This window comes from Mustela nivalis (genome assembly GCF_964662115.1).
Source record: "Mustela nivalis genome assembly, chromosome: 10".
NCBI classification, from domain to species: Eukaryota; Metazoa; Chordata; class Mammalia; order Carnivora; family Mustelidae; genus Mustela; species Mustela nivalis.
The window spans coordinates 78168837-78192425 of record NC_139029.1 but is presented as its reverse complement, the minus strand read 5'-3'; the positions used below and the strand labels follow the sequence as shown (position 1 = coordinate 78192425).

Here is a 23589-nt window from a genome sequence, read left to right as displayed (position 1 = left end):
TGTGCTGTATGACAATGTGCACCTTCATCGTTGACTTTTCTCCTCTTGTGGCCTGGTTCTGAATCCACTGTCCGTGACATTGTTGCCGAGTCCCTCCTTGCCTTTCCCTGGCCTTTTCTAGGCGGTGGGCTCTACCAGATACCTCCTTTGTGTTTCTGACCATACCCACAGAACAACAGATGCACATCAAATACCCCATGACTTTTGTAGATGGAGAAGGAAAAATGGAAGCTTCTTACCTTGGAGGAACTGGCAGCCTGGGACACAGTGAGTTTGCATTTGGATTCTGGGTGTAGTTGACGGAATTCAAACTATAAACACACAGGAAGGACCCTGGAAGCAGAAGACAAACACATTGCACTGTCTTCCTACATTGTGCTCAGCTTTGTAGGGGAACCAGGAGGAAAGCCGGAGACCTTCCACCAAACCGGGAAGGAAAGGGAATTAATCACTCAGATTTAGAAAACAGGTCTACAGGTGTTCTAAACACAAAAAGAAAAAGCATACGATCATACACATCATACAAACTGGAGGTCAGATTAGGTTCTCTCTCTATCCAACCCCCCCCCCCCCAAATCTCGATTCACAACTGGAAGTTGATAGGATTGGCACGAAAATCATTTGAAGGTTTCTGAAACTGATTTATTGCCCAGGTTGATTATTTTTAACCTAGCCTTGCAAATAATTTTTTCAAAATAGGGCACACTATTTCATGGGCAGATAAACCTTGCAATGGGTGGCCTTGAATTTCTTCTACTTTCCTCTGCTTGTTTAATCCTTGTAACGTAAATCTCAAGGGTGGGCTCTGAGCCAGATACTTCAGTTACATGCATGATTAGAGCAAGGATCCACAGGCCAGCATTTTAATGAAAGAACTTACTTGTTGGCGTTTCAGCCCAGAGCCTGCAGCCCCTGTCTAGGACTGGATGTGCCCATGTGCATAGAGCTCTCTGACCTCTGTCTGAACCTGCCTCTGGGGCCTACAGGTCAGTCTACACTGTGCTCAGTAGGGACAGCCACTCCCTGGCAGTGAGCAGAGAACAGCTAGGGTTTCAGATAAATTCCAGGTAACAGTGAATGAACAGTGCACAAGCCTAGGAGAAAACAATTATGGCCTTTCCTAGGCAAGAAGCAGCAGCCCCAAGGAAGGGCAATTTCCAGCTTTGCAGAGAAGGCAGTGTCAAAGCAAGCTGTCTCCTCTAGGTTGGCACCACTGTGGTCACCCCGCTGTGGTTCCCAGCCTGAGGGGGAAGAGTGCGCCCCATCCCGCAGTGCCCACCATTGTTGTCTGCAAACAGCTGGACCTCTTCCAGGGTATCAAGCTGCTCTCCAGGACAGCTGGCCACGCAGAGGACAGTGGAGCTGAGCCTCACGTCCTTGACTTCCAAGTGGCAGGAGTTCATAAAGAACACGTGTCTATGCAACAGAGGAAACAGAAGACTATTAGAGCATTTCCTCTCATCAGGTTTAATTATGCACCTTAAAAATATCCATATGTTATTAAATGTGGGAATAACATAGGCAAACGTTTATAACCAAATGCTTCATTTACCGTGTATTACACCTATTGGGGTCATCTATGGAGATGTGCAGGGTAGGAACCAGGCTCCAGTGTCTCTCCTGGGAGAGAACACTAAGGGATGACCTGAGGAAGTCAATGAGGAAGCAAAGGGACTGATTAAATCTCCCAGGGGACGCGACATCAGGCCAGTGCAGAAACTACTCAGTGAAGCCCACGGAGGACATATTTGCACCTGAGTGTCCTTCAGAGAAACAGCTGAACTCAGGCAAGTGAGAAGGACAAGGGGAGAGCTGAGGCTGTGAATTAATAGCCTGCCCCTCCCTCTGCTTCCCAGCTTGAGAACGAGGAAGCTCATGAGACCCTTCCCACTCCAGCTTGGGTAGTTGGGGGACGAGATCAAGGCCAGTTGTTGCCATTAGTGGGGTCATGAGCCAGGTGAGCAGTGGTAGCCCCAGACCATGCCCAGCACCTTTCACGGCTGTGGAGATTGGGGTAACAGCATAAGAGCCCTGGAGGCTGCTCAGTAGGCCATCCTCGAGGGCAGGGACCTGGAGTGGGGGTGCAGATCTCCTGGATATATGATACATACACACTTTACTTAGTTTTTTAAAAATTGTGGTAAAAAACTCATAAAATTTTACCATCTCAACCATTTTAGGTGTAGAGTGCAGTGCCCGTAAGTATATTCTCCCTGCTGTGTGCCCATCAGCCACTCCCCATGGGACGCTGTTCACCTTGCACAACCCAAACTCTGTACCCAGTAAGCAGTAAGCCCCCCGCCCCTGGCAAGTGCCATCCTGCTTTGTCTCTGGGAATGTGACTACTCTAGTTACTTCAGAGAAGGAAATCATAAAATATTTTTCTTTGTGCAACTTATTTCACTTAGCATAATAGCCTCAAGATTTACTCATGTTGTAGCCTGTGTCAGAATTTCCTTCCTTTTTAAGGCTGAATAATATCTCATTTTAAATATATATATATGGTGTGTATGTGTGTATATATACACACAGCATGAGGTTTATTCATTCATCTGCTGATGGGATGCCTCATTACTTCTAACTGTTGGCTACAGAGAATAAAATACATACTTTACAATTCCAAGAGGAACTGACCATTTCTCAGCATGCACGGGTCCATGGGTAACCCCTTCCTTCTTTTCTGTAAGTGACCCACAGGTGCAGGAGGAAATGCCAGGCAGCAGTCCATGTCCCGCAGGGCAAAGCTCCTCTATTCAGCAGCAACATTCAGGGGTAGAAGAGGCCTGGTCTGAGATTTGCATTTGGTGATTTCAAATGTATATTCAGGGCCTATTTATTTCCTTATTTTTAAAGAGTTTATTTATTTATTTGACAGAGACACAGTGGGAGGGAAAATAAGCAGGGGGAGTGGGAGAGGGACAAACAGGCTTCCCACTGAGCAGGGAGCCCAATGCAGGGCTCAATCCCAGGACCCTGGGATCATGCCCTGGGTGGAAGGCGGATGCTTAACAACTGCGCCACCCAGGACCTATTTTGATCCATAAATTTTCTCTCCTAGGAGGTGCTCTTGATCAAGTCTCAAAAATTATGACAAGGCAGTCCTCCTCTTAGAAACATCATGGCTGGGGATTTTTGTCTCTCCGGGGATTTCTGTCTCTCTTTTCTTCTTTCTGTTTCTGGGTCAGAGATGGAGGGGGTGCTGACACCATAGTGCCGTAGTTGAGAGTGTAGACAGGGGAGGTACTGGGACACATTCCCCGGAAGTCCCAGCTGGGATTCAGGGATTTCCACTGAGATAAAACACTGTGGGTGGAGCATGACGGGTATCATATAGCGGGACATGAATCTGATCCATTACGGACAACAGCAGCAGCTAACATAAAGCCTTAGCTCATGCGGTATCTCAGTGGATCCTCGTGAGGTAAGTAGAATAACCGGTTGAAAAGATGACAACTTGGCTCAGAGAGGTTAAGTACTCTGCCCCAGGCCACACAGCTGAAAAGTAGCACAGGCTGAATCTGAACTCTGGACTGGCTGACTCTAAGACCTGTGCCTTTCCAACCACACACACGCCTCCCTTTTTATGAGACAGGCTGACAGTTTTAGAAGGAGAACTAGCTTCTAGGCTCCAAATGGCTCACTGATAGAGTTCTGAAATATAGTACAGCCCCTCTAGGTTGGGGACTGACTGAAACACTTACTTTTTTAGGGTCATGTCCTGCCCTGAAAGAGGGGCCCCTTCCACTGGGGAGTTCTTCTGGCCACACACGTTGCCAAAGCTGTCAGAGCCAAAGAGAAGTCTTCCTGTGGCGCCCGCCGCCACCGAGTAGCCCGTGATGAACATCTGGCAAAACCCAAGGGGCACGTGAGAGCCTGGCCCATGCGCTGAAGACTTGCGCCTCACCCCCACCCTCCACCCCGCCCCCTGGAGTCACCCCCATCCCCGAGGGTGCTGATACAGAGTGCAGCCAGGGAGAAAGCCAAGCTCCCCAGCATCACTGGGTACTCTCCTTCAGCGACAAGGTCAGGAACCCGAGTCAGGACGCTGTTACTCTCACACCTGTTTTAATAGGGTATGTAGGGAGAACGTACTTAAGGGCTGAACAGATTGTTCTCCATGTTCTCACCCCCACACATCCTACCGTCTTTTCCAAGAGTCTGTCATTTTTTCTTGTGGGTCTAACCTCAACAGGGTAACTCAACACCCCCTCAGGTTCTTGCTTTATCTAAGGGTTCCTGGGGTACTACTTCCTCCCCAGAGCTTCCTTCCATCCCTCTCTCCTTCCTCCTTCCTTCCCTTTTCCGGAGTTTCCTTCCCTCATTCCTGCCTTCTGGTTTTTCCCTCCCTCCCTTCTCCTCACCTCCCCCACCCTTTCCGCTCTTCTTCTTTTGGCTTCTATTTAGGGGACTCGGACCCTCAGGGGACAGAGGCAACACAGCAGACGCCTATCAAATACTGCCCATAGCAAGGGAGAAAATGGTGTTTGGGGATAAGTGCTTAAGATACACAAAAGAAAGGATCTCAGGAATTCTGGACAACAACATCCTGCAACCTACAGTCAGTAGTATCCAATTTCATCATTAATATGGAATATCTGAAATTTCCACTCAGCCATCGCACTGTATACCTTCACTAAGCCTGTGTATCTTCCAGAATGCCCTCTTAGTGTGGTAAGCTTCCCAGCTGACAATGCACAGAAGAGCATTTAGTAATTCAGTCCCGACATAATCATTCCTGGAGTGTGGATATGCTACACCACTCAATAAAGTACAGTAATGACACCCCATGGCCCAAAGGTGCGTTGTCCCAAAGTCAAGTACGTTGCAGATACTCGTCATTCGCTACTAATGTAGAAATCAAAGTAACAGTCTTGAAGTGCCCAGCCTGTGCCAGAGACTGTCACCAGGCGGCCACAAAGATGAACAAAATCGAGCGCCTGCTTTCAGGAAACTCAGCCCAGAAGATGGGCAGGCTCTCTGTCCCGGCCCTCCCCAGCACCTCCTCAGTTCCAGGTCAGATTTTAGGACAAGAGAGCATCACCTTTGCTGGTGGACAGGTCCCCCACCCGGTATTTAGAGGGGGTGTGGGCTGCTGCTGACCCAGCCCCAAGCTACTTCTCTTGCCTCTTCCGCTCTCTGGAGTGTGGGAAGATCCTGACTAGGTCTGGACTTGAAGGAAAGGGAAGCGGGCCAGCCGCCCCGCCGGAGAGCTAATAAGGAAGGGGTAGTCTCCTCTTATCAACATTCTGTAGTTAGTATCTCCCCTGGGAAGCTGGTGGGAGGACTGGAAGCTTTGTTTTATTTTACAGTGGGAAGGACTGGTTCACACCGAGTCCCTCCCTTACTACTACTACTTTAAACCATCCCTCTGTTCTAATTCCCAACACACAATTACAGTTCCATACGATGGGTGATAAAGCAGGAGCAGATGGATACCAGGTATGGTGAGGCGACCAAGGTCACGGTCAAGGTGCCATGAAAGATCCAGAAAATGGAGTCTTTAAAAGGAATGGGAGAGGGCAGATGGGGGAGAACACTGCAGAGGTAAGTAGAGGCAGACATGATCCAGAATTTGAGACATTCTGTTCTGTGTCTTACGCAAATATAAACAAAGGCCGGCACCCTTTGTCTTCGCAGCAGACTGCACTTGGCTGTAATTCTGACCCCCCACCCCAAACCTCCTCTGTCCTAACTTGGGGCAGCACCATCAATCACCCCATCTAGCATGCACCTTGTTACCGATCAGTGCGTCAGAAAACCCGGAAGCCTAACAGCAGAGACAGAAAAACACGCCTTGCCCTGGTTTAAGCATCCGTGGTTAAAAAATGTTGCAGAAGATGGGAAAGGCCAGTCGGCTTGAAGGGTTCTCATTATTATCCAAATGCAATACAGTAAAGAGAATACAGGCATATTTAAGGCTTTCTATTGTGCAAATGATACGTTATTTGAAAGCAGTTTCCAGCTCTGTGCCACCTCTGGGATGGTTCCTAATTCTTCAGGCTTTGTGATAGGCCATCTATGAATCCTTTCCCCAGATGGCTTATTAGGCTGAGAGTTTGGTACTGATGTCCTAGGTTTGAACCCTGGAGGGGGTAGGGAAGACCACTGAGTAACATGAACAGCCTGAGGTCAAGGCTGCTGGGCACCTGCAGGACAGGCGCTTGCTGCCTTTGTACACTTGGGGCCCGGAGAAACAGCAGCATCTGCAGGGAAGCTGAGGAGGATGCAGTGCAGGAACACACTCTCCTGGCTCCTACAGCACTCAGTCACACCTTTAAGACCCAACCTTCCACGGTACCAGTAACCCTGCCGTCAAGAGAAACCAGTAGGTAAAGTCAACAAATGAAAATGCCTTTTGAAAGAAAGAGGAACTTGGAAAGAGAACCAAACATGGTATAGCAGGGTCTGTTCAAATGGAAATCTTTGCAACAAAAGTAATTACTACAGGGTAGCTGTAATGCTGCTTTGTACATTAATCATTAACCATACGGCTAACAGTGTGCCCCAATCCAGAATGGATCATCTCAAGAACCTGGTCTTTCCAGAAGCTGAGTGGGACTCCTCCTGCTGTGACCTATAACTCTAAAGTAAGTTATCAAAGCACCAAGATTTAGCTGCCAAGAGACCCTCCCAGGACTAAAATGGCACAGCCTGATAAGGTCTACCAGCAATCCTATTTAACTGGAACTAGAATGGGAAAAAAATCATTACCTATCTAACTCGAGTTTATATCAAAGGCTCCTTTCCCGGTTAACTGCTAAACACAACAGACCGAGTGTGTGTACACCGTGCTCAGCTAAAGTGAGAGCCATTTATCTATAGGCTCACCCTGGAATTTTCTATATCAGAAGAATGGCAAACAGGTGCCAACTACTTCGTTTGGAGGGTTGGGATGGTGAAAGAACTGGCACGCAGTGAGCTCAGATAGGGGACCACACACTAGCATATAAATAACAATCCTAAAAGGTGATTCTCATTTCCTAATGGAGGCTCCCATTAGTATGTGGCCTGATGCTGTAAGACAGACTGTCCAACTTAGCCAGTCACCTGACAGGAATTCCCTAGGACTGATGTTTCTTCGGTGGTAAGGGCAGCTGTCTCTCACTGCAGCACGGATCTTAACCTGGTACCACCTGGAGACCTGGGCTTCCCCGGGGAAGGCACCAGGAAGGCGACTGCTGTTTGGGCCCAGTCATTTCAGGGCACAGGCTGTGCTCCCTTCCCTACTGGGCACCCATACTCACCAAACCAGTCCAGAAGAGAAAGAACAGGAATAGCCATGTCGTATCTGTGCATTTCCTATAAAGCTGAGGTCTCCACTCTCTTTGCCGGGGGGTTCTCTCTGCAGAAGCCTTCCAGACAAAAGAAAAAAAAAAAAAAAAAAGCGGGGCGGGGGGGTGAACTTGAGGAAGGGCGATCAATAATCCTATGGGTCCCAACCTGCAGCCAAACGTACTGAAGACTGTTCAAAGTAACTTTTCTTTCTTTTCCTTATTCCTCTCTTTTCCTTTTATTTATTTTTTAACGTGGCCCCCTGAAGTTTTCAACAGAGACTTTGAAACACCCCTTCTGTGCGGAGCGGACCTGAAGTCCCCAGCCGCCCGCCAAGCCCTACCTGGAGGCGCCCCTGCAGGCGGCCCCAAGTTTGTGCTCCGCAGCCAGCCTCTCCCTCGCCTCCGCCCCAGCCGCTGAGTGGGGTCCTTCCCGCCAGGTGTCCCCAGGACTGGGCGGCGCCGGGGCGGGGGCTGTATCCGCCAGAATTGGGGATGGCGGAATCGTGCAAGGAGGTCACCCGAACCTGTCCCCAGGACCCCAGGCCTCCCGTGGGGCCTCCCCCCACCCCACTCCCGGGAAGCCCCGTCGCCCCGGGGCGCGGGGAGGTCGCTCACCAGGTACTGGGCGCCGGGGCACTGCATCCTACGCTCCGGGGCCGGGCGGGGGACTGGGAGCCGACGGAGCGCCCGCGGCGGGGGAGCTCGGGGCCGGGAGGCCCAGCGGCCGGAAGAGACGCAGCGCCGCCTCGCGTCCGCCTTTACACAGCCACGGCCTTGACCCCGGGCGCCACCTGAGCGGCTCTGGCCCCGCCCAGGTCAGTCACCTGTTCGCGGGAGTGCAGCCTTTTTCTACCGCCTTAGGCCTCCACCACCTGGGCGGTGGCACCTGCGGGGGTATCCCGCCCGTTTCCCGACCCAAGCGCAGACCCGGGCCGGCCACGATCCAAATGAACGGGTCGGCCACTGCAGAGAGTAAGAAGTAGAAAGTCTCTGCAAGTCCTTCCCCGCGGGTGGGGAACGGTCATAGGTAGCTAACGGTAAATGGCACTTACCAGGTGCCGGTTTCTCTTCTAAGGGCTTCACAAGCTTTGTTCAATAATCGATTAGGCAGAAGTTACTGTTATCTGCGAAACAATGAGGGAAACTGAGGCCCAGCAAAGCAGTGATGGCGTATGCTAGTAAGCATGCTAGTAAGCTCTAGAACTGTGAGTTGAACCCAGGTACTCAAGCAGGCACTTTCAGGGTGGTTCCTTGCCAACACCAGTGTATGAATCATGAAACTAAAACAAAGAGAAATATGAAGCATCAAAAATTGCAATGAATGTTCGTTGATGCTATGTATTAATAACGTGGGATAAATATAGGAAAACAGATACAGCTGAGGAGGAATTAGCGTTAGGAAGAAGTTTCAGCAACTCTCCAGAGGCAGCAGGACAAGGTTAAAAAAAGGAAATAAGATAGCTTACTTGCTTTTGTTTTAATTTTTTAAAGGATTTTATTTATTTATTTGACAGAGAGAGAGAGAGAAAGAGCACAAGCTGGGGAGCAGCAGGCAGAGGGAGAGGGATAAGCAGGCTCCCCGTGGAGCAGGAAGCGGGAAGTGGTGCTCAATCCCAGGACCCTGGGATCATGACCTGAGCTGAAGGCAGACACTTAACTGACTGAGCCACCCAGGTGCCCCAAGGCAGTTTATTTTAAAAATCCTAATTAATATCAAGGATAGAGCTAGAGCAGAAAAGGAGTGATAAAAAATGGAGAGGAGGAAATATTTGAAGACCTAAGGGTAATAAATTCTAAGATTGAAAGAATAAATAAATAAACCTCAGATTGCATGGGAAAATCTCATGCCAAATATATATTTCAAATACCTTTTTTATTTGTTTTAGGAATTTTCTAAGAATCCATTCACAGGAGCAATGGACCAACTACCCAACTAGTTCTCATCAGAACAACAGCTCCTACTCTGACCCATGGATCAGTCAACTCACTTATCACAGGACTGCACTCTTTAAGACCCTCTTTATACCTTCCCCTGCTGTGTCCAGGAATTCTCAACTATGGCACGCCCAAATTGCTCAATCGAATCAGCCTGTTCACATTGAAGGACCCATCTTATACCAGACCCTGAAAAATCTATAAATATCCCATCTTGAAACACATCAAACATGTTCATAAGAAATTTATAAACAGCACTAAATAAAAATAAAACATCATTGATTGCCTTTAGAAGTTTCTAGGGGTCGACTCATTATTTTGAAAACTGGTTAAGGAAAGGGAAAAAAAATCAAGCACATATCCTGTCTCTCCTATACAAACTATAGGGTAATCACATGGCTGATGAAGGAGATTTTACTTTGTAGAAATATCCTGGCTTACATAAATGCAGAAGGAAAGATAGAATTTAGGATATGAGAGTCTGCCAAACATGACAACAAAGGGACAATCAGACATCAGTCTTCCACCAGTGGAGAATGCATTGCCACCTGCAAGGTAGTCAACCCGAAAACTCTACATGAATCTGACTACCAATTTATAAGAAATATAGGGAATAGAGGAACAAGTCAAATGACATCCCAGGGACGCCATCAGCAGATCCAAGAATGGGAGAGTCCCAGATACATGACCTAGCTTTAACATCATCCACAATAGTAGCAGCAGCAAAAAGATTATAAGAAGAAGAAGAAGAAAAAAAAGACAGATGGGAAACCTATAAATTAAAAGAGATTTGGAAGGTATTTTAACACATAATAGGAGATATTGTTTAGCTTCAGATTAAACCAACTGGAAAAATGAAAGGAAAGACCTTTCAGGGGATTATCTGGTTGAATATTTGATACTCTGAAGTAATTCATATTTAGGAATCTGGGGATCTGATGATGTCATTAGGATTACATTTAAGGAGAGTCTTTATCATTTAGATTTACATACTGAAACTTCTATAAAATAGTAGACTATCTGGGATTTGCTTCAAAAAATCCAGGTCAACCATTTTATGGCAACACAAAAATAGACTCAAAATGGATAAAAGATCTAAATGTGAGATAGGAGTCCATCAAAATCATAGAGGAGAACACAGATAGCAACCTCTTTGACCTTGACCACAGCAACTTCTTGCTAGACACATCCCCAAAGACAAGGAAACAAAGGCAAAAATTGACTATTGGGACTTCATCAAGATAAAAAGCTTTTGCACAGCAAAGGAAAACAATACTTGCAAATGATATTGTCTTAGTCATTTAGGGGCTAGTATCCAAAATATATAATAAAATTATACAACTCAACACCAAAAACAAACAAACAAACCCACTTTAAAAACGGACAGAAGACATAAACAGACATTTCTCCAAAGAAGACACACAAATTGCCAACAGACACATGAAAAAATGCTCCACATCACTGGGCATCAGGGAAACACAAATCAAAACCACAGTGAGATACCACCTCACACCAGTCAGAACAGCTAAAATTAACAACTCAGGAAATGACAGAATGGCTAAAATTAACAGCTCAGGAAATGCAAGGATGTGGAGAAAGGGAAACCCTCCTACACTGTTGGTGGGAATGCAAACTGGTGTAGCCTCTCTGGAAAACAGCATGGAGGTTCCTCAAAAAGTTGAAAATAGAGCTACCCTATGACCCAGCAATGGCATTACAAAGTATTTACCCCAAAGACACAAAAATAGTGATCCAAAGGAGTACCTATATCCCAATGTTTATAACAGCAACGTCCACAATAGTCAAACTATGGAAAGAGCCTAGATGTCCATCAACAGATGAATGGATAAAGAAGACATGGTATACACACACACACACACACACACACACACACACACAGTGGAATACTACTTAGTCATAAAAAAGAAATCTTGTCCTTTGCAATGACGTGCATGGAACTAGAGGGTATTATGCTAAGTGAAATAAGTTAATCAGAGAAAGACAATTATCATATGATCTCACTCGTATGTGGAATTTTAGGAACAAAACAGAAGATTGGGATGCCTAGGTGGCTCAGTCATTAAAGCAGCTGCCTTTGGCTTGGGTCGTAGTCCTGGGATCCTGGGATTGAGTCCCTAGTCGGGCTCCTTGTTCTGCCTGTCACTCCCCCTGCTTGTGCTCTTTCTCTCTCTGACAAATAAATAAAATCTTAAAAAGAGAAAAACAGAGGATCATAGGGGAAGACAGGCAAAAATAAAACAAGATGAAATCAGAGAGGGAGGTAAACCAGAAGAAACTCTTAATCATAGGAAAGAAACTGAGGGTTGCTGGAGGAGAGGTGTTGGGGAGATTTGGTAACTGGGTGATGGACAGTAAGGAGGGCACGTGATGTAATGAGCACTGGCTATCATATAAATCTGATAAATCACTGAACTCTACCTCTGAAACCAATAACACACTCCATATTAATTACTTGAATTTAAATTTTAAAATATTTTTAAAAATCTAGGGCAAAGGGCAATGGACAGAGGTGTGGGGGTAAACAAGAATGACCATCTACCGTAACTGCTGAAGTTGGGGAAATAAAAATGGGGGTGCATTATTTTCTCTGCTTTTTGTGGGTTTGAAGCTTTACATACACACACACACACACACACACACACACACACACACACACACACACAGTAAAACCACAGTGCCTGCCCCCTCCAGAGCCTCCACTTAGGAAGTCTCTGACACTTACTGTAGGCAGGGCCCTGTTAGTGAGTATACTTGCCTTTTCTCCCGTTTACTCCCCACGTCATCAGCCTGATGGCTCAGCTGGCCCCATGAGTTTTCAAGAGGCAACAGCCCCCGCTTGGCTTAGGATGGTTGTGTCTGAAGACCTATATTGGCCCAGCCAGTTTTGCTCTCACAGTTTTGCTCCCCTTCAAGGTCCTCTGCAACCCTCCTGGGCCCCTGGTGCTCCTGTAGCACTTTGGCCACTTCTACTGGAATCTTCTATGGGAACCTTCCCATCCCCTTCCGCATACTGCCTCTTCCGCCCGTCTAGCCCTAAGTTCTTTGTGGTTCTCACATTTGTCCTGATAATCGAATCCATATCTCTTCAAAGTCTTTGGCCCTTGCTTAACTTCTGGCTGCTCTCTGCAGGTGCTTGATTTGTGCCCCTGTCCCAATTTGGCCGCATGGAGATGCAGTTAGGACCACAGAGGCTGCCCACTTTGTTTTCAAGCATGTGACCACTACTTCTTTGGGTCAGGTCTCTTAGGTTTGGGCCGAAGTCTGAGCTAAACTTCAGCCTGCACGTCTCGTTGACCTGGTGCTTTGCAGCCAGCATCCGGGGAAAAACAGATTTCCTACCCCTCATCCCACTTTCCTCAAGCTTCCACTCCCACCTCACTAGCTCTGTGGCTGAGCTCCCGGCATGCTTTGAACCACAGCCTGACACCCTATGGTTGAAATAGTGGAATGCTGGATGTGATAAAGTCCCTTCTCTTGCAGGAATAAGGGCTCCCCTAAGAAAGGCAGTTGCTGAAGGCTCCAGAGTAGGCAGGACCATCAACTAGGCCTGAAGGTCCAGATCTTTTTCACCCAACATTGTTTTTCTCATGTTTGGTTTTAAAATTGAGGCTGGCCCTTCATAGACTTATCCAGATAAGTTAACCACAGACTTGTTGACTCTAATATGGAAAAGTAGAACACATTTCTGAGTCTTCAAATTCTGCTCAGTCTAATCTGTTTTCCTTTGTCCCACCGTTCCTGGGTAGTCAGATTTCAATATTATTTGTGTACAAACCAGTTCTCTGATCTTCTTGGTGTTTAACATTTGAGCAAGGCGAGCCCTGTTAGGATAAACCTCAAGACATGTCCAACTTTCCTTCACCAGCTGTTTGTAGCTGTCTCTAGGACACTTTGTATCCCCACCAGTCTGCAGAAACGGTTTTCTTCTTTCTAAGTCTTTCAATGAATGCTGACAGTTCTAACAACACAGCCATCAGAAAGCCTGTAGAACCATCTTTGCTGGGACTGAGGACTGAACAGAAGGAAGTATGACCTGATCCCTCTTGTGTGTTCTGGGAGACTTTAGACCTTGTGTCAGTTTCTGAGCACTGCTACAACAAATCTCCCCAAATTTGGTGGCCCAACACAACAGAAATGCATTTTCTCATGGCTCTGGAGGCTAGAAGTCTGAAATCAAGGTGCTGGCAGGGTCCTGCTCCCTCTGAAGACTCTAGAAAAGAAGAATCTTTTCTTTCAGCTGGCTGAATGCCCCTTGGCTTGGGGCTGCCTCGTTTTGATCTCTGTCTCCGTCTTCAAATGGCCTTCTTTCCTGGGCTACCATGTGCTTCCTTTTCGTCTTTTATAAGGACACCCTTATATTGGATTTAGAGACTACACGAGGCAGTCTGGGATGACTTCTTCAGATCCTTACCTTAACTACCTACATCCCAAATAAAGACACATTCTGAGTGAGATTCCAGTAGATATATTTTTTTCAGGGTGGGGAGCATTATTTAACCCACTACAGAGCTACAGGTGCTACTTGAAGAAAATGTCTTGTGGTTTGGAATATACCCTTCTTGGGGCATCTGGGTGGCTCAGTGGGTTAAGCCTCTGCCTTTGGCTCAGGTCATGATCTCAGGGTCCTGAGATCCAGCCCCAAATCGGGCTCTCTGCTCAGCAGGGAGCCTGCTTCCCCCTCTCTCTGCCTACCTCTCTGCCTACTTGTGATCTCTCGCTCTCTCTTTGTCAAATAAATAAATAAATAAATAAAATATATTTTTTTTAAAAAAAGAAATAAAGAAATATACCCTTCTCTCTATCCCCCTCAGAGCATCACACTGTTCATTAGTCCATTGCAGACTGGCCCACAGCGTGTGTGTGTGTGTGTGTGTGTACAACTATTAATGCTGCTTTGAGAAGCACTGTTAGGGACTATACACTTTTGGAGGACACGGTCAGTTCAATAGGTTGATATGTGGAGGCTCTTCAATAGCGAGGGTGGAGTGATTTCCAAGACACCTGGAAAGCCCTTCTTCCCATGCTTTGCTGACCTGGTGCTGAGGTCAGTGCTACCTCAAATTTCTCAGAGACAAAGGCCTTTTAGTCTACACTGAAGGCAAACAGAATACAAATGGCCTTGGGAGAGCACATTTGAGTAATAACTCCATGCAAAGATATGAATGACTAATACCAGATTCTCTTCTTATCAAAGGTCTCGATAGAGGGCAGAGGATACCTGGATGTCAAGGTCACCAGGGCTTCTGAAGACAGAGGGGTGGCATGCAAGTGCCAGACCAAAGCCCAGAAGTCAAACCTTCTCAGGGTCAGTGCTATCGTTGCACAGTTTCATGCTTTATGACTGGAAGGACTCATCTGTTTAACCAGAACTGTAGAACTACATTTGCATTTTGACAACAATAACTGATACATAAAGATATCATCTATTTTTGCTTCTTACCAAATATCTGACGTTGGAATTTTTAATAGATACAGGTAGAATCATCTGGAAGACACACTGAGTTTTCTTTTCATTTCTTTTTTGAAGGTTTTATTTATTTATTTGGCAGACAGGGAGAGTACAAACAGGGAGAGAGGAGGAAGCAGGCTCCCTGCTGAACAGAGAGCTCAATGTAGGGCTGGATCCCAGGACCCTGAGATCATGACCTGAGTGGAAGGTAGAAGCTTAACCCAGTGGGCCACCCTGAATTTTATTTTCTAATATGGTATTATATTTGATTACCTGTAGCTTTTTCTTTCCTTTCATTCAACAGTTAACCCATCCATTTGGATCAAGTGTGTAGTGTTGTAAAAATGGAAAAAAAAAAAAACCACTGACACAAATATGTACTGTTTTAAAAATTCTTACATGCGAGGTGCCTGGGTAGCTCAGTGGGTTAAAGCCTCTGTCTTTGGCTCAGGTCATGATCTCAAGGTCCTGGGATTGAGCCCCACATCGGGCTCTCTGCTCAGTGGGGAGCCTGCTTCCCTCTTCTCTCTGCCTGCCTCTCTGCCTACTTGTGATTTCTCTCTGTCAAATAAATAAATAAATTCTTTAAAAAAAAAATTCTTACACGCAAACGTTTTGAGAGGCAAGTGTGCCTATTTCTCCTGAATCATATCAAGCCAGCAATCTCATCTTTTTCTGTTCTGGGTGGGGGAAGCGGGAAAGGTGAGAGAGAGACAAGAAGCGCAGGGGGGTGGGGCACGGTGCTACGGATGGAAAGAGCAGTAAGTCAAGAGGTGGAAGCTCGTGGCCAGCTGTAGGACATTAGGCAAACCTCTTTTCTCTCTGGGCCTCTTCCTAACACGAGAGAAGAGCCAGGTTCTTCTATGACTTTTTTGAGCTCAGAAATCCTATGATTTAAAATCACATGGCATAGGTACAGAGACCAAAACCCCAGAGTAAGAAAAAGAAAGCAAATGACAGAAATGAACAAAAATAGAAGTGACAATATACTAGAGATAATCAATGAAAACAAAACCAAACCTTATTATTTGAAAAGACTGAAATAATAATAATAAAAAAAGCAACCCTCCGCAAGGCAGATCAATAAAGTAGGTTGGAGATAAAATATGCAAAATAGCCAGCCTGTAACAAGAGGATATTAAGGTACACAGTGATCCGTGATGGGACACTCCTTTCTACTTGTTTTTTTCTCTCCCATCCTCCTTAGTTTTCCTCTCCTTATATATTTTTTGTATTCTTAATTTGCCTTCATTCTGTATCCCCACATCATATCTGCTATTGACACTTGCTCTCTTAGACCCCTGGGGATTGTAAACCTCAGACCAGCTTCTGGCAAAGGCCTGGCGTTGAGGGCTGATATAGTTGCTGTTCTCTTACACCAGGTGGCGCTGTAAGCTAGTGGCTGGGGAGTCAAATCCCCATAAATTGTAGTGTGTTTTTCTTTTGGTCCTAAGATCTTTTCCTTTATTATTTATGTTTGCATTTTTACATTTCCAAAATTGTGAGACATCTTACACTCAGTTTATAGATTTACTGTAGAATTTTATGCCCTCTGAAAGCTGTTACTAAATTGATGTTTCTTCTTATCAAATCTTAACATTGTCTTAGAATGGAGGACATTTGATATGTTATGAATATTAGCACTAGCTGGAATGTGTTGATCACCCGTGGATAATATTAAAAAATCACTGAACATAAGTTCTTACTGAAGAATTAAAAGTGATGTACTCTCAGGGCTCCTGGGTGACTCAGGCACTTATGCATCTGACTTGATTTCCGCTCAGGTCATGATCACAGGGTCATGAAATGGAGCCCCATTTCGGGCTCTCTGCTTTGTGTGGAGTTGACTTAAGACTCTCTCTCCCTCTCCCTCTACCCTTCCCCCTCAAATGAATAAATAAATCTTTACAAAAAATAAAAGCGATATACTCTTTATTTGTCAGAGAATCACTGCAGATTTGGAGTTGGAGAGACCCAGGGGTTTGGAACCAGGCTCGGGCACTTACCAGCTGTCGATCTTGGATAAACTTCTTATCCTCCATAAGCCTCAGTTTCCTCATCTTTAAAATGGTGAGAACAATGGCTAATTCAAAAGATTGTTATTGTATGCCTACCGTATAACGTGGCTCACAACAGTTTCCATGAACTGCAGGTGGTGTTCCATAATTTTTTTTTTTTAAGATTTTTTAATTTATTTGTTTGACAGACAGAGATCACAGGTAGGCAGAGAGAGAGAGAGAGAGAGAGAGAAGGAAGCAGGCTCCCCGCCGAGCAGAGAGCCCAACGTGGGGCTCGATCCCAGGACCCTGGAACCATGACCTGAGCCGAAGGCAGAGGCCCCAACCCACCGAGCCACCCAGGCGCCCCGGTGTTCCATAATTTTTTTTTAAAGATTTTATTTATTTATTTGACAGAGAGAAATCACAAGTAGATGGAGAGGCAGGCAGTGAGAGAGAGAGGGAAGCAGGCTCTCCACTGAGCAGAGAGCCCGATGCGGGACTCGATCCCAGGACCCTGAGATCATGACCTGAGCCGAAGGCAGCGGCTTAACCCACCGAGCCACCCAGGCGCCCAGGTGTTCCATAATTTTTAAAAGCTTAGGTTAGCAGTGTGAAATGTGAAACAGACACCTGTTAATTTACAACAAACAGGGAGAATGCACCTGTGCTCTTCAACGAGCAAGCTAATTGGCCTGGGGCTGCGGCTACCTGGCCCTTGGTCAGCATGCAGCCTGGATGGTGCTGCTTTACCATCTCCAACAGTTTGGGTGCTGAAGCAGAATCTTCTGGGGGTGTTTGTTAAACAGGTAGATTACAGGACCCACCTAGACCTGCTATATTAAAAATCTCTGGAGATGGGGAACAAAATGTTCTTTAAAACGAGCTCTTTGTATTGTTTGTAGGGAGACAAAAATATGACAACTCTGACCAGACTAGTGCTGCGATCATTCTAACTTAGCTTAATTTCTGTAGTCCTGTGTTTGAACGATAGGATGTTCTTCCTTTTTTTTTTTTTTTTTAAATATTTTATTTATTTGTCAGAGAGAGAGAGAGAGAGAGAGCAGGAGCAAGGGGAGCAGCAGGCAGGGGAAGAGGCAGGCTCTCGGCTGAGCAAGGAGCCCAATGTGGGGCTCGATTCCAGGGCACTGGGATCATGACCTGAGCCAAAGACAGATGTTTAACCAACTGAGCCACCCAGGCATCTCATGATATCACGATCTTTAAGTCGCTTATGGGGCAGTGGAAAAACAAGACTAAAGGACTGCTCTGGTTCCCGCTGCTCTTTCTGCTTCCCCGCACCAGCCAGCTGCCTGTGCAGGGGTTTCTACCAGCTTTGGGAATGGATCTTGAACCTGCAAGAGGAATAAGTTCCAGAGATCTCAAACATAGCGGAGAGATTATCATGGATAATACTGTATTTGTGTTCCCACATTACTAAGAGGCACCATCCTCAATGTTCTCAGCCCAAAATAGAACAGGAAATTCTGTGACGTGATGGACGTGTTAGCTAACCTTACGGCAGTGATGATGTTGCAATATATAAATGTAACCTATCATACACTTTGTACCCCTTAAATGTATGCAGTGTCATATGTCAATGCTATCTCAATTTAAAAAGTTAAAAAAAAAAGAATGGGGTTTGATTGGATGGCCATGCCATGGAGTCAGAAAATGAGAATTCTGAGTGAGGGTTCTAGACACCTGATGTCTAACTTTTTAAATGTCTCCACTATTTTGGCATTTTTTGATGAATATGATTTACTTCACAAATATGTGCCAATGGTTCCCCAAGTCCCAGGCTCAGACTGTTACTACACAGCCCACAAGGGCTAGAGCACGTGGTTTTTGGAGCTGGGAGAGCAGGCTGCACCAGCTCACCCTGCAGAGCCGGGTTTCCAGAAAGAGGGCGCCCCTCCTCCCACATCACCCCATCCTGTCAGTCATGACCTGTGTCTGGGCACGTGCTCTTCCAGCTGCCGGCCAAAGAGTGGTTGGTCGGACTGTCAAGGCTCCTATTCTATTTATGAGCCCTCTCAAAATATCAAACTGCCTGCTGAACCTAATTTTATTCCTTCTCAAACGATTGCCTTGAGGGTAGCTTCAAGTGCCAACAAACTTGAACATACAATTGGCATCTATACAAACGCACACATGCACACACATACATACGAATGTGTGTATTTGGCGGTAGGTCTAGCGTGCTGTCACTTCTGCACACTTGGTCTACTGCTCTCGGTCAAAACTGTGTTCTGAGACACAGTTCAATGATGGAGGCGCCGGGCCACGTGGAGTAAACCACACACAGCGCTGAGCGTCAGCTCGGGATGGAGCGGGAGCGGGCTCCAGGGCAGGGATGTGAATTACTACTCACGGCCAGAGGACACAACTGCCATGATCGCAGAGCTTACAACGCACTTAGAGCATGGGAAAACACAGATGGCCGTTTCCTGCATGGATTGGCATGTCTATTGGCTTTTTGGGTGAGCTATTTCAGAGATAAATGGCACTGCAATAAAACAGAATAGTGTGCCTGCTCCGGATCATTATGTGTGCCTTCACTTTCTTAATGACACAGGGTCATTCCCAGGAACAGAAATTATTGTACTACGTGATCATATTGAGAATTACTGGGAACAGCTTGCAGGGATAGTAGTGGGCAGGTAACTTTGCCCAGCCCAGCCTTCTCTGTCCCACTCCCCGTGCCGGGGTCTGCTCGTTACTATGTGTGCCTCTTGCTCCTCCTGCCACTCTGTCTCTCTTGTCCTCTTCTATCTTATTTAGCTACATGAGTAGCCACATTTAATTGAGGCATAACTGGCACAGAACTTTATATTCAGGTGTGCAACATAATGATTTGTTATATGTATACATTGTAAAATGACCACTGCAGCAAGTCTAATGAACATCCGTCCCCTCTCAATTACAGAACTGGTTTTCTTGGGATGAGAACTGTTAACATCTACTCTCTTAGCAACTTTCAAATATGCAATACCCTGTTATTGACTATAGTCAGCATGTTGTCCATTACATCCCCAGACTTCTATTTCTTTTACAGCTGGAACTTTGTATGTTTTGATTCACTCCATCCATTTCACCCACCCCTAACCTCGGACAGCCATCAGTCTGTTCTCCACGTCTATGAGCTGGTTTTTTTGGTTTTTAAGTTTCCACATACAGGAGTCCCCCTTATGCACAGTTTTGCTTTCTTATTTTGGCTCCCGCCTCATAAAGAGAACTCAGTGGAGCCCCGGATAAAGTACAACATAATAATTAAGGGCTCAAAGGCACCTGGGTGGTGCAGTTGGTTAAGTGTCTGACCTTTGATTTCAGCCAGGGTGATGATCTCAGGGTTGTGGGATCGAGCCCTGCATTGGGCTCCATGCTCAGTGCGGATTCTGCTTGGGATTCTCTCTCTCCCTCTGCCCCTCCCCACTTGCTCATGCTCTCTCTCTCTCAAAATAAATTATCTTTTAAAACAACAATCAAGGGCTCAAATTCTGGAGCTTGAAGATCTACGCTGTCCCATACTGGTTGTGTGGAATTGGACAAGTTACAATCTTTTCAAGACTCAGTTTTCTTATCTGTAAAACAGGCATAATAATACCTTCCTCTTTGCTGTGGGAATTAAATGAGATTAGATAAACTAGTTTTAACCCAATCCCTAATACACGATAAGTATTCAATGCCTGCTAGTTGTTACTTTTCTTATTTTTTCCTCTTCACCCTAGCATTCCCACTTCGAAAGTATTTGTTTAGCTGTGCTTGCTTTTATAAACTGCTTCAAAGCAAGGCTGCATACAAATGCATAATTCAAATTACCAGTGCCTTTTTTTCCCCCCCAAGATTATTTATTTATTTATTTATTTGACAGACAGAGATCACAAGTTTGCAGAGAGGCAGGCAGAGAGAGAGGGGGAAGCAGGCTCCCCGCAGAGCAGAGAGCCCGATGCGGGGCTCGATCCCAGGACTCTAGGATCATGACCTGAGCTGAAGGCAGAGGCTTTAACCCACTGAGCCACCCAGGTGCCCCTTAACAGTGCCTTTTTAAAGAGTTCTGCCAACGTATGATGGCGACTCCAATGTAGGTGATAAAGTAGACAATAAGGCTGGTTGTAATATAACAACATCCATCCTAAGGCAAAGTACCTATTACCTTGGACCCAGTAATTTCATTGGGTCCATCCATGAAGAAAGCTGAAACCAATTTACATACATGAAGAGATGACTCACAAACTTTTTCAGGGTTCTGTTTCTCACAGCTAAAACTTAAACAATCTGAAATGGCTAACTTACTCAAGAAAATGTTATTCAGTCATTAAAATAATGTTTTTGAAATTATATGGTAGCATGGCAAATACTCACGATGTCATGCCAAGGGGAGAGGACAATTGACTCAACTGTGTCTGTAACATGACTACAGCAGCCTGGGATGATCTATAAAGAAAGAGACTGGAAGGAAATACATGAGCATGTTAGTGGATTTTGAGCCGAGAAACAATGGGTGAATTTCAAATCCCTTTTTCCACGTGCTTCTGTAATTCCCAGTTTTCTTTAATAATGAATTCCCCACCCGCACACAATGCCATTTAAGGACTCTGTTCATAACTCATGGATAAACACCGAGGACAGCTCAGATTGAACTGTTTTCTTTGGACAGGATGTCATCATTATTAAGAGAAATTCAATCGCCTAAACTACGATAGTGGGACAGGGTGGAGCTTGGAGGCTTATGTAATGGGGCAATTTAACGTGGATTTCTGTCAGCAGCTTTGCTTGGACTGATAACGTGAGAGAAGGCAGAACACCTTTAGAGAAGGTGACGGGAGGCAGAGTCTTTGTACCATTCACGGAAGTTACAGAAATTCCAAAATCAGGGAAATGGAATTCCAGAGCAGAATTCATAGCCTATTAGGGAAAAAAAAAAATTCCTTCAAACCTTATCACTTAGTGGTAAGCAAAATCCAATTAAAACATGAATTACTGTTATTCCTGTATTATTTATTTTTTAGCCTAAAGCCATTAAAGACATTTTAGAACACAATGAGTTATATGCTTTAATTTTATGCTGTGTATTGTCTTTTATTATAAAATCTAAATATGCAAAATGTATAAATTAATGAATGTGATTCATTATTAAACAGAGCATCATCCAGAGAAGGAACCCTGTTAGGAGTTCTGATACGAAATTTCTGTCTCTCCGATAGAGATATAGCTAACATTCCTTGAGTGAACCTTGAACCAAGTGCTTGGCTCTGCTTGGAGAATTTTACATGTGATAACTGAATTTATTCTCACAGCAAACTTTTGGGGTAGATACAGTAATTCTTTCCATTGCATTGCTGAGATTCTTGTCTAAGACCACGCAGCTGGGGAGGAGGGGCGGGGTGGGAGGCAGAGCCAAGAGCCAAACATTCTAGCTCCTAGTCCAGGCACTTAACCTTTTCTCCATGGCTTTAATACATTTACAACCACCACACTGGGATTATACCACACCTAATTTCTTGTAACCTTTTTTTTTCTTTCTTTTTAATGTATCTGAACATCATTTTAGGTCAATGGAGATCAATCTACTTCAGTATTTTTAAAAGTTACATTGTATTTTATTGTGGGATATCTCATAATGTATTTAACCATAATCCACAGGGTTGGACATTTAAACAGCAATGAAATACACATTCTTACATAAAGACGTGCATTTGAGAGATTACTTCATTAGGATAAATTCTTGGATCAGAAACATCTGGGTCAAAATGAAGATTTTCAAGGCTTTAAACGCCTGTTGCCAAAAGGCTGTTAAGCAAAGTCGTGCTCACCCCCCGCCCCCGGCATGGCAGCGGAGTGTTTTCCTCTACATCCTGGAGTGTTTTTCAAACTTGTGTAGTTTGACTTACTGTAAGAAATACATCTCACGTAATGATTTGGTATATACACATTAAACAAAATTTACTCTTTTCCTGACCAGAAGCAATGACCTTTTTCTCCCCTTTCCTCTCCTCTCCCTCTCCTATTCAAAATTTTCTTAAATGCCAGATATGGTCCACTACATTAATTACATAATCCACAAATGGGTAAAGTAACTCACAGTTTGAAAAAACCCTATGTCAATGCTTCAGTATTAATATTCTCTTGAGTATTTGCCTATATGATAATCTGAGATGGTGACAAATTATTGTTTCTATCTTAATTTTTAAAAATTTTAAGAAAAAGATTTCATTTATTGATTTAACAGAGACACAGTGAGAGAGGGAACACAAGCAGGGGGAGTGGGAGAGGGAGAACAGGCTCCCCGCTGAGCAGGGAGTCCAATGCAGGGCTTGAATCCAGGACCCTGGGACCATGACCTGAGCCACCCAGGTGCCCCTTAATTTTTTTAATTACTGGAGAGGTTGAACATTTTGGGAAATCATATTTTTTTGGAAAGATTAAAATAAAGTCCATTGTTTTTCCACTTCTACTGGACATTAGACTTTTAAAAAATCCTATCCTTTAGTTAAGTGTTGGACCAAATAATTTCTAGAGATTGGGTCCAGGTATCCAAATTAGTGGCCAAGGCTGAGAACAAATGTGGTAGATGGCTGCAGGAAATGAGAGACTTATGTGATGCTGTTGTTCACAACATACCTAGATTGCTACTTCATAAAACCGCATTTAGTTTGATGTCTCTTTCAGTTTGATACTTATTTTAAAATTTACTGGGCACCTATTTAAACAAACAGAAGATAATATGATTATCTTTCTAAAAGGTTTGATTCAATTGTTAGAGTTCTGAGTATTAAGCATGTATTAAGCATCACTCTTTATTTAAATTAAAGACTTCTGATATTTTTTGCAAGCCTATTGTGTGCAAAGCCCATTGCCAGACCTGTTGGGTTAGAAAATGAGCCAGCAGTTTGCCATGTAATCAGCACTC

The 23589-nt window shown here is 44.9% G+C and overlaps 1 protein-coding gene and 1 long non-coding RNA gene across 7 annotated transcripts in view; one reads left to right on the top strand and one right to left on the bottom strand.

Annotated features, from left to right (window-relative positions):
• SLC44A3 (solute carrier family 44 member 3) overlaps window positions 1-8038 on the bottom strand; it is a 119171-nt gene extending 111133 nt beyond the window's left edge. For 4 of the 6 annotated variants that reach the window (XR_014300069.1, XR_014300070.1, XR_014300071.1 and 1 more), the window contains exons 1-5: window positions 7890-8037; window positions 7245-7352; window positions 3702-3844; window positions 1280-1416; window positions 240-333 (exon numbers count right to left, since the gene is read on the bottom strand). Coding sequence is in view for 2 of the 6 variants with exons in the window: in XM_082688742.1 (XP_082544868.1) it covers window positions 240-333; window positions 1280-1416; window positions 3702-3844; window positions 7245-7352; window positions 7890-7916 (509 nt within the window). In the remaining 4 variants the exon portion in view is untranslated. Of the gene's footprint in view, window positions 1-239; window positions 334-1279; window positions 1417-3701; window positions 3845-7244; window positions 7353-7615 lie in introns of all 6 variants that reach the window. The other 2 variants (XM_082688742.1, XM_082688741.1) reach the window with 2 other exon arrangements.
• Window positions 8001-9500, top strand: LOC309843345. The gene is made up of 2 exons (XR_014300088.1): window positions 8001-8089; window positions 9161-9500. It is a non-coding gene; the product is annotated as an uncharacterized lncRNA (long non-coding RNA).
• Window positions 9501-23589: the final 14089 nt, after the last annotated feature.